The sequence below is a fragment of the Peromyscus maniculatus genome, chromosome 3 (assembly GCF_049852395.1).
Source record: "Peromyscus maniculatus bairdii isolate BWxNUB_F1_BW_parent chromosome 3, HU_Pman_BW_mat_3.1, whole genome shotgun sequence".
NCBI lineage: Eukaryota > Metazoa > Chordata > Mammalia > Rodentia > Cricetidae > Peromyscus > Peromyscus maniculatus.
Window position 1 is genome coordinate 157549400 of NC_134854.1, and position 11541 is coordinate 157560940.

The 11541-nt window shown below is 48.4% G+C and overlaps 1 protein-coding gene across 2 annotated transcripts in view; it reads right to left on the minus strand.

Moving 5' to 3' along the window:
* Rerg (RAS like estrogen regulated growth inhibitor) overlaps positions 1 to 11124 on the minus strand; it is a 104784-nt gene extending 93660 nt beyond the window's left edge. For both annotated transcript variants that reach the window (XM_076568115.1, XM_006976505.4), the window contains exons 1-2: positions 10989 to 11124; positions 5541 to 5710 (exon numbers count right to left, since the gene is read on the minus strand). In XM_076568115.1, coding sequence (XP_076424230.1) covers positions 5541 to 5601 — 61 coding nt within the window. In that variant the 5' untranslated portion in view covers positions 5602 to 5710; positions 10989 to 11124. The remainder of the gene's footprint in view (positions 1 to 5540; positions 5711 to 10988) is intronic.
* Between the last annotated feature and the right edge of the window lie 417 nt (positions 11125 to 11541).

The following is an 11541-nucleotide window of genomic DNA, read 5'->3' on the forward strand; positions in this document are numbered from 1 at the left end:
TTAAATTTTCAGTTGTTTTTCTATCAACCCTTCCCACACTTGCTACAATCTGAATAATGTGAATCTAGGAAGCATTTAATGAAGTGTGTGTCTGGTGTCTTCTGGGCTTTGGCAGGTCTTTTTGCTTTAATTACTTGGAGCCTGTCAAAATATAGACTGAGAAACTCAGGAGGGAGGTGTGAGTGCCATGTTTAGTCATGGTCTACCATTGGCTAGTGAAGGAAAATGTTTACCTTGCTGGGGCACAAGACTACAAAGCTGGGGAACCAAAGCCTCCACTGAGTCACACCCGCCCTGTGCTCAGCATGCTTTCTGAGCTCATGTGAAGACAAGCCTGCAAGGTGAAATTAGACCGGATAAAGAGTCTGTGCCCTACACCAGGCCATGTGCATGCTGTCACATGCGTATCATACACACGCCCCTCATTTATGATATTGGTCTACCCTAGTAAGTAGCACATTTTTAAATTGTGCCCTTGCTGGTGTTTCCATGGTCAACCTGTCAACTAGAAAGTTCAGTCCATTTTTTTTTTTTTAAACCCAGAAGACATAACTATCACTTGGGATTAGAAAGTCCTTCACTACATACTGGAAGTACTTGCAAATGGAAGAATGTCAATATATTAGTGAAATTAATATATTTCTGATTATTTTCCCATGATTTAATATAAAGTCATTAAGTATCATTATAACCATCAGTGGCCAAGCTGTAATTGATGAACTAGGCTTTGGATTCATAAAAGATCTCTCTCTCTCTACCTCTCTCTCTCCCCCCCCTCTCTCTGCAAGTGTCTCTGTCTCTCTCTCTCTCTCTGTCTCTCTCATCTTTCTCTGTCTTTGTCTGTTCTCCCCCAACCCCTCTCTGTGTGTATGCACATGTGTGTATCATATGTTGCTATTACTGAGGAAGGGTATAGTTTTACCTTACTTAAGCCTTTTGATTTTCAATGAAAAAACAAAATACCCAGTAGAATACATGTTTCTCTTTGATTTAATTTATTCACCAGGGAATTTAGAAATCAAAAGCATATATGAACCGTCTTAACAATATGAGCAAACATATGCGCATCTGCTCCGTGCCATGATCTGTACTAAAAGACTTGCATGCAGTAACTCAGTCTTGATGATGATGGGACTGAGATGCTGTGTGTCACCCATAACTTTAAGAATTGAGGAGTGACTTGCCTCACACTGCCAAGTTCACGGAGCTCAAGACTCAGACTGATATACATGTCTTATAGTACATGGACAATGTGGTCTACATACCCCACAATACATCAGTGAGTGGGTGAGAAAGCAGAGGGGGGACTGAGACCGAAGCCCCTTGAGCAATTCAGACCAAGTCAAATCAGAGATGTTCCGTCTCTACAGACCCGAATCTCAAGCTGGCTCCCTGGGAGGTACTCCAGTGACCTGGAGAAAGATCAGATTGTGCAGGCCCAAGGGAGGATCACAGTTAGGTGCTGGAGGCACCTGAATAAGTCACGACTACAGTACACTCCAGTATGTACGATTTCTTACAGACTTAAAAGAGTTAAAGTTGGCCTGGTGAAATGGCTCAGCTGATTCAGTCCTGGTATGCAAAGGAAGGAAGATCCCCGGCTCCAGACTCAGAGCAGTGCCCTGGTGGCATAATACCAGCATTGGGGAGGTAGGAACAGGCAGATCCTGGCCCACTGGCCAGCCGGCCTAGCCAAATGGCAAACTCCTGGCCAACAAGAGAAACTGTCTCAAAATACAAGATAGCTACCAACTGGAGATGTATAAGGTTGATGTCCGAACTCCACATGGGCCCACAGGCACGTGGGGGCGCACACACACACACAGGGGTGGGGGGAGCAAGCAAAGATTACTGATAAAACAAACGCAGGCTTTAGGGCCGAAGGGTGGCTATGTCGTATCCTGACCAGGCAGAAACCAGGTAGGACAGTTTAAGAAACTAGAGTAAACATGAGCTCTGTATTGCTACATGGTGTTTTCAGAACTGATAGACCAGTCTGCGGTTGTTTCCACTGAGCTGTGGCAAAGTTCAGAATTGTCTCCCAGGCCTCCATCTGTGAGGAGATTGTGAGACTGTGAAGCCTTCTCAACAAGGGGTGTGGTTCAGGTCTTAAGAAAGCATTCAAATGTTGAAATAGGAAAACAGAGTCTGCCTAGAGAACAAACAAGTTATGTTAAAGACAGGTTGTCTGTTATTGTCATTTTCACTGCAATGGGAAGAAACAGAAGTGGTAGAACCTGGGCCAGCAGGGTGGCTCAGTGGGTAAAGGCACTTGCCACCAAGCTTGACATCCTGAGTTCAACTCCCCTCTCCAACCTCTCCTTTAGGAGAGAACTATGTCTCACAAATAGCCCTTTGACCTCCACAAATGCAATGTGCTCTCTCTCTCTCTCTCTCTCTCTCTCTCTCTCTCTCTCTCTCTCTCACACACACACACACACACACACACACACACACACACACACACACGCATGCACACATGCACGCACTATAACGTTATGTGTGAACAGTGGGAGGAACATCTGCAGGGGAGATGGAGAAATGGATCCAAGATGACTTATTTATTCACCATCAAGACACAGACTTGGTAAGGACCGACATGAGCAGTCTCAGCCTCTGCTTTTAATATGAACAATAAAAAGCTCAGGTCATCCAAAGTTGCTCGTCTAGAGTGGGTGCATCTTTGCCCTGGATGTAGAGAATCACCCACAGGAAGTGGGAACAACCTGGGGGGTCTTAGTTATCACACAGACTCTCAGAAGACAGAGGCAGGCAGAACACAACTGGTTAGAGCCCACAGACTTACCCAGAACAGCAGGAGGGAGGGTAATGCCCCGACCCATTGGGAAGGAACCTTGGGGGAAGAGGGGTTGTGTGGAGCCGATAGATAAAAGAATTCTAAGAGGATCACAGGATGACAGGTTTGTTGACTCACTTTCTTGGGAATTGATGGGTCGAGACCTCAGCAGAGGCAGTTTCTGTCGAATAGCTACAGGGGCAGGTCAACATGTGTAAACAACAAAGGACTCAAACAGACAGGAAACTCAGTGCCATATTCATTGACTTTGAGAAGAGACAAGGATGGCTGGACACAGATAGGTGGACTTGAGAAAAACCCGTCAGGAGGGAGAGATGGGAACAGGTGCTACAGTAATGGAAACCACGTCGGAGGTCCACAGCTCAGGCAGTGATCAGCAGGGTAGGAGGGTCTGGTTCACGCCGAGGTGCCGAGGGTGGGGCGTGATGGGCATTCACAGACCGGACACTTCTTCCCTGGGGCTGCATCTCCTGTCTATATTACTTCTACTGTCCTAAAATGAAGATGTTTATTTATTTGGGGTGTGGTGTGTGTGCCATCTGTGTTGGGATGTGTGGTGTGGGGGATGTGCAGAGGCTCCAGCAGGGCATTGGGTGTTGTTTGTCCACTATCTAACTTCCTTGAGACAGGCTCACAGAGCCGGGTACTAGGCAGGCTGTCTGTCAGCAAGCCCGGGCAATCCTGCTCCATCACTTATAGCTAAGGCTGGGAATGGCACAAGCCACGCCCAGCTTTTTCCACCAGTGCCAGAGATTCAGCTCAGGCACCTCATGCTTGAGCAGCAAGCCCTCCTGCCCTCCCAGCCCTCCTGCCCTCCCAGCCCTCCTGCCCTCCCAGCCCTCCTGCCCTCCCAGCCCTCCTGCCCTCCCAGCCCTCCTGCCCTCCCAGCCCTCCTGCCCTCCCAGCCCTCCTGCCCTCCCAGCCCTCCTGCCCTCCCAGCCCTCCTGCCCTCCCAGCCCTCCTGCCCTCCCAGCCCTCCTGCCCTCCCAGCCCTCCTGCCCTCCCAGCCCTCCTGCCCTCCCAGCCCTCCTGCCCTCCTGCCCTCCTGCCCTCCTGCCCTCCTGCCCTCCCAGCCCTCCTGCCCTCCCAGCCCTCCTGCCCTCCCAGCCCTCCTGCCCTCCCAGCCCTCCTGCCCTCCTGCCCTCCTGCCCTCCCAGCCCTCCTGCCCTCCCAGCCCTCCTGCCCTCCCAGCCATCCTGCCCTCCCAGCCATCCTGCCCTCCCAGCCATCCTGCTGGCCCTGTGTTCAGCTTGCTGAACCACGCAGAAAGACTTGGAAGAACTCTTCCTCTGATTCCTCCTGTTGGAGGTGGGAAGAGAAAGAAAGAAGGAAGGAAGGAAGAGAGAGGGAGGGAGGGAGGGCGGAACTGTTAGCAACACAGTCTTCCCACCAGCCCTCTCCCCAACCCCGCCCTCCACCCCCCCCACACCTTTCTATCCATCCCACAGATCCCTTTCCTGCCACCAGAGACACTCCCTGGGGCAGTTTCCTCATTCTCCAGATCTTTCTACCAGCTACAGACGGAGGTTCTCACGCCATTGGGAAACCGAAGGAGATTAAAGGGGGAGGAGCATGGGCATCTTCAGCCCTGGCCCACAGTTTTCCTTGTTCGGATTCTGCCAGAGGCAGGAACAGTGGTGGAAAAGCAAGGTTGCAGAGGCAGAGCCCAGAAAACCCAACAGAGACAGGACTTACAGCAGAGCAGAGCACTGCTGGGACAGCAGGGAGACAGAAGGCCACAGAACAGAAGGCGTGTGTGTGCTTGCGTGTGTGTGTGTGTGTGTGTGTGTGTGTGTGTGTGTGTGTGTGTGTGGTCTTTAAAAGCATATAGATTACCTGTGTGGGGATTAGCCGGTTTATTTCCTGGCAAGTTTCTGTCTACCCACTCACACCCACCAGGGGCGTTTGTGTTCTTGCTGACAGCCAAAAGCTCTGTGTGGCTTTGGTTCCTTCCCGTCAGACACCAAGCAAGCCCTCACCACTGGCAAAGTCACGGGGTGTTAGCATTTGGGGAACATCTCCTTCAGCACACCTTTAACTTAAAGCATAGGGAATAAGAGATGATTTGGGTCACTGTCGTGAGACTCTGCCTCAAGGAACCTAGGGCTAGGGCTATTGCCCAGGGATGGAGTGATGGCCTAGCATGGACAGGAACCTGACTTTAGCACTGCCGAAGAAAGAGGCTCTACATTATTGATGTTAATCAGAATTGCTAATTTAGTTCACCCCAGGGGCCTGGCCAGAGCCGGCTTGCTTAGAAGTTTGCACTCCTACTTCTCAAGTGTTCTTCTCCTGCTAGAGACCCATGCACTGGGAGGAAAACAGCCCTGGCACTGACAGACAGATTCCTTCAACAAGCACTTACTGGGGCCCCAACATCTGCTTGACCTTGGACCGTTTTGTTGAGAATATACAAAGAAATGAGACATATAATCGACCCCTTGAGATCTTCCATTTCCAGGAAAGAAGGGACATTTTATGAAATGTCCACAATTTGATTTCTTTGCAGGCTGTTTATGATCTACCTAGTCCTTGTACGTCATCAGCAATGTTACTTCGTCATAAATAAGCAGAATTCATGAGTTGTCTGTGAAAAATAAAACTTCTAGATACCGAGGAAGGACAACAGGCAGAACATGAAAAATGCTGACTGCTTACCTGCCCCATCCCCAAAGTTGTCACAAACTCACAGATCTTATAAACGCCATAAGAAGGACCTCACCTGACTTGCCCACACCTGCTCTCCCAAATATGGCCAGTTTGACTTCCGCGCTCTTCGCCATGGTTGCTGGTGACAGGATTTATTGTTCAGACTCGGGATGTAAACAGATGGCTTCGGTGGCAGCCTTTAGACTCACTGCGTCATTGTCAGTTACGAAAAGGTCCACAATCCTTAAAAGAAAAGAGTTGGAATTCTAAGTGAGAAACGAATCCACATCTGTGGAACGCCAGGTACACACCAGTCACCCTCCGTCTTAGTTTCTGTTCCTGTCGCTGTGAAAAAATACTGTGGCAAAAGCAACTTAAGGGTGAAATGGTTTATTGTCGTGCCTAGTTCACGGTGTAGTCCATCATGGCAGGCAGGAAGTCATGACAGTAGGAATGGGAAGCGTTGGTCACACCACACCTACAACCGGAAGACACTAAGGGATGAAGGCTGGGGCTGCCGCTGCTGCTCACCTCACAGTGGGTGGGGCTTTCCATCTCAGTGTCACCAAGATAAGCTCCCACCGGTGGGCTCAGAAGTCTACCTCCCAGGTGATTTCCAGAATTCCACCACGCTGGCAGTTACCACTGGCCATCAAACCACCCAAGTTATGCATCTTCTGATTTGGTTTTCACCAGGCCCTGTGAGAGGCCCTGGTAACGCACTCTAAACCACTCAGTAGGTACAGCTGGGACTTAAGAAGTTAGAACTGGGGCTGGAGGGATAGGTTAGTGCTTAAGAGCAAAGACGGATCTTTCAGGAGACCTGAGTTTGGTTCCCAGCCCCCTCATTGGGTGGCTCACAACTGCCTGTAACTCCAGGGAATCCAAAGTCCTCTTCAGGCCTCCGTGGGTACTTCACTCACATGCGCACACCTCCAAACACACATTGCATAAATAAAAATAAAAATAAATCTTAAAAAAATAATTTAGAACTGTTTGGTTTAAAAATGTGTATACATAGTATACTCTTTCAAAGCACGTCTATGCTTTCTATGGATAGAGTGTTTCTTGGCATAATTGATAACAAATGCTATGTGAATAAATGCATTTATCACCTGCTTATAAATCCTCAACATATAAATACACATTGTCTTAGGGTTTCTATTGCATTAACAACACATCAGGACCATAAAGCAAGTTGGGGAGGAAAGGGTTTATTCAGTTTATGTTTCCTCATTACTGTTCACCACTGAAGGAAATCAGGACAGGAACTCAGAGCAGGAACCTGGAGGCATGAGCTGATGGAGGGGTGCTGCTTACTGGTTTGCTTTCCCTGGCTTGCTCAACCTGCTTTCTTATTGAGCCCGGGACCACCAGCCCAGGGATGGCACCACCTACCATGGGCTGGGCCCTCCCCCATGGATCACTAATTGAGAAAATGCCTTACAGTGGGATCTCATGGAGGCATTTCCTCAGCTGAGGCTCCTTCCTCTCTGGTGACTCTAGCTTGTGTCAAGTTGACACAAAACCAGCCAGTATACACATGATGGGAGAGGCACTTTGGGATCTCTTTAATGAGGAATATACATTCGTCTCAGTCAACTTCATTGCCACACAATTCAATTTTCTATTTCCAGGTTAACTCTCAGTTCACACTACATCAACTGGGTAAATTATGTAACAGATACACATAGTTCAAAAGCCAATAAATACATAATATCCAAATAATTCTTCTATGTTTTGCTGGGTGTGATACCCTAGTACACAAAAGGTATGAAACACGCTTCACATTCAGAGTCCTCTTTAAAGATGACCTCAGGCAAGTTGGTTTATCACACTGTCCTAACACTCCAGCATGGCATTGTGTACCTTTGCTCATTGTATATAGGCTGCCACTTAGTCATGACATCTGGGGTTCTTGTGAACTGAATTTTATGCTGTGCTGGGAATTGAATGTAAAGCCTCATTTATGACGGTAAGCAAGCATCTCTATCACAAGTTATACCGTCAACTCAACATCTGGGTTCTTAATACTGAGGAAGTATAAACTTGGGAAGGGCCTTGGGTAGACCAGTCAAGGGAATCTCCCAGTTATTGTCCAAAGATTTTCCTCTGTCAACTCACCGTTCTGTGTCCGATTGGTCAATTCCAGGTGTTCGCGATCTGTTTATTTCCTTTGTAAGTAGTGTCAGTTTTTTCCAATGAGAACTTCCTTACCTACTGCACTGGGCTCTGACATGTCTCCTTGTCAATTCTGCCTGTGCTGTCCTGGTTCTTCTCCATAAAAACAAGGCATTTCTTTCCCTCAGATCTGGCTGTGCAGCCTGACGGCCCTCAGGACTCTCCTCATCCTAAGCTTCCACTTTCTAGGAACGCGAGGGCCAGCTGTTCACACATTCTTTGGGGGACAAACGAAAAAACTTGCCTAAGTTCTTGACGTTTCCCTCTCCCTATCACCAAATGCACAGTTGTCCCTGGGCACTTGCTTTTTTAATGACTCTAAAAACATGGAGTTCCCTTCTTCACAACTTGCCATACAACCTGACAAACTGTCACGACAGAAGTTCCCTATGTGTTCGCCGTGGTGGCCCTAGCACAGCCAATCATGGAAAGCCTTGCACCTTTCCCACAGGCTAAGGGCTCCCACTGTGGGAACTTCTCCACCCATGCTTCAGCCACAAACTCAAAACCGCACTTTTATATACGTTAAACTCGGTGGCACTGGTGTTCAGAACTCATTCACTGGTCTAGTTTGTAAAGTCATGTTTGTGCTGGGCATGGGGGTGCACACCTTTAATCCCAGGATTTAGGAAGAAGTCCAGAAGTTCGAGGTCACTCTCAGCTGCATAGCCAACTTGAGGCCAGCCTGGGCTACAGAACCTTTCTCAACCACGATCTCACAATCTGTTTCCTAAATAATTTAACTGATCTTGTCCAGTCCAGTATTTTGGAAAATGCAGATTTTAAAAAACAGCCTAAGAAAGGGAAAGAGGAAACAGAACTCCCTCTGAACACATATCCCACAAAGAGGAGTTAGTTCCTAGTTCCCTCTTATCCCTCTTTTTATGTGTTTGAGCCATTAATGTGGACCTAACACATTTTGATGAGCACATCTCTAAAGCGTGGGTGCTTCTGAGGGAAGAAGAGGTGGGTGCTTCTTCCAGACTTTCCTTCCAGCTCCAAACAGGAAACGAGAACCAGAACCTTGCAGTGATCCTCGGAGATCTTCCAGATCTGACCCCATCCTTTGTTGTTGTTGTTGTTCTTACTCTTTTTTTTTAATTAAGAGATTTTCTATTCATTTTACATACTAACCACAGATTCCTCCTCCTCCCTCCCTCCAGCCTTCCCCCCCAACGCACCTCCTCCAGGGCAAGGTCTCCCCTGGGGAGTCAGCCCAGCCTGGTACATTCAGTTGAGACTGGTCCAAGCCCCTCCTCCCTGCACCAAGGCTGCGCAAAGTGTCTCACTATAGGCACTAGGCTCCAAAAAGCAGGCTCAGGCACTAGGGACAGGTCCCGGTCCCACTGCCTGGGGTCCCCCCAAACCGTTCAAGCTAAACAACTGTCTCTCTTATCCAGAGGGTCTAGTCCAGTACCATGGGGGCTCCTCAGCTGTTGGTTCACAATTCATGTGTTTCCACCAGTTTGGCTAGTTGTCTCTGTACCTTTTCTCAATATCTCTTGCTCATAGAATCCCTCTCTCTCTCATGGATTGGACTCCTGGAGCTCTACCTGGGACCCAGCCATGGATTTCTGCATCTTCTTCCTTCAGTCACTGGGTGGGGGTTCTATGATGACCCCATCCTTCTGGCTAAAGGTGTGTACTTCCTTAGGTACTAACCTGTAACCCCAGCATTTGGGAGGCTGGAGTGGAAGGATCTTGAATTCAAGACCAGCTTGGGCTACATCATGAGTTTCAGGCTATTTTGGGCCACCTAAGCAGAGAATGTGCCAAAACAAAGCAAATTCCTTATCTGTCATTTTATACGTGTCCACTAAGAAAAGGCCTTATATTTAAGGTTTACATATTAAATTTGTTAGCTATATTTTAACTTACGAATAGCTGCTGACTTGTATTTCTTTGAAACATAGAACGTGTTTACATCAGGAGCATTCACAAATGATTTGCTATTTCATATGAAAGTGTCATTCCTATATACCTAAAATGTGGTTATACTCTTAATGCTTCATAAAAGTAACCATCAAATGTATTTTTTAAAACCAACTCAAATATTTCAGCAACTCCTATTGGCCTGTGAAGCTCATGGAAAGAGAAATTATGTGGGTTAATCCCCCCCCTTTTAACATAATAAAGATCCAGCTGGCTACTATCAGCCTCATGCTCTGTTTAGACAAATCAAAGGGAAGATGCAAAGCTGACCCCTAGAGATGCCTTCACATTTTATTTCCACATGAAAAATTGACAGAAACCATCAACGTGTCAACTGTTGTCATAGTAACGTACAGGCAAGTTCCTGTTGAATTAGGAACTGGAGACCTTCTAGCCTTCAGATCTGAGAAAACTCATTGGTCCTAACACATGGAACTATTCCTACCATGGCCAGAAGTTCACTCTCAGAGCAGAGGGCTTCAGTGGGGGCAAAACAAACAAACAAACAAACAAACAAACAAACAAACGACTTTCAACTTCCTATTATTCCCAATCATAAAGTCACACTTACATTTTTAGGATATGAAAGACGGAGCGTTTTTCTGTGCATAAAGTCATTAGAGCAAATATTAGGGTAAAGGAAAGAAAAGTGGTCTTTTATTTGGTACTACTGATTCATTAACTCACCCCACACAACTATATACAAACCCAAGTGGCTACCTGTGGGGATTCTGTTAGACCTGTGACATTTGTATTTCTAACGCTTCATTCATCTGTTTATTTACTTATCAAAAGGTTTTGCTCCCAATAAATCATTTCCCAGACCGTGCTTATCAAGGTCAGTGTTTTCCACTTCCTCTGAGGGGGGTGGGGGCAACTTTATAACTACATTTTAGTGTTTTTATGGCTTCCTAAAAAACAACAACAACAAAACAAAGTGCAGCTGCCCAGGGCAGCTAGGAGCCCAGTCGGATGGTGGAAGTGAGCTTGCCTCTGGGCCAGACCTCTCCTGAAATCAAGATTTCTCAGTTTCTCTGCTAGGAATTTTCCTTCATCTTATCACAACGCAACACCCACATCAAAGAAGCTGTAACTGTGCAAGCCCCCGGGGCTATCTCGTTAACCTGAAATCAACAGGTTTGCAGCAAGAAGCAAGCCCACAGTGGACTTCAGATCTTGCAGATTTCAGGCTCCACAGCAAGGAGCAGATGTCCCCTACATCAGAAGGACGCCCTTAGCTCAGGACGCGCTGTCAAGCCTGGTGCTGGCGTTCACATCCCTCTCAGAGAACCCCAAAGTCGCCTTTGGCGAGGGACCCCGCAACCTGGAGGAGGAACCCAGGGACTGAGCTCTCGGGGACTAGCACTCTGTCCGCAGGGAGCCTCCTGGACACGTGTGTGTCACTCACCTGTTCACTCTCCAGGCCGGGGAGAGAGCCGCGGTCCTCTCCAAGTTCGCAATCAGGCTCCGGAGACCAAGAAGCCCTCTCGCGCGGACCCACGCAGGCTGCGGGAGGCGTTTGAGAGCCAGAGGGCGGCGATCGCGGGTGGGAGTTACCGCGGCTGCAAGTGTGGTGCCCGGGCGGGGGTCTCCTCCGTTGCGCTCGCACAGACTAGCTGCCGAGAGACTGCGGCAGGACGCGAGTTCCTGCCGGCCGCTGCGCTCCGCCGCCGGGATGCTGCAGTGAGGCGCTCGGGCGTCCCCTGCTGGACCAGCCTGCTAGCCGAGCGCCCCACAACCCAGCCTAGCTCAGCGCCAGGCCTGCAGGCTCCAGCTAAGTTCTTGCTTGATTAAAAAGCATCACTTACGCAGTGTTCTCTACGCCTTGCTTCAAAGGATCTTGTCAATACGCTTTGGGAATGTGTTCAGTTATTCTCATGATAGTCAAGAGGAAGCAGAGGATGGGGGCGGGGGCGGCGGCGGGTGGGGTGGGGGGCGAACAGGCTGGTCCAAGGCTAGTA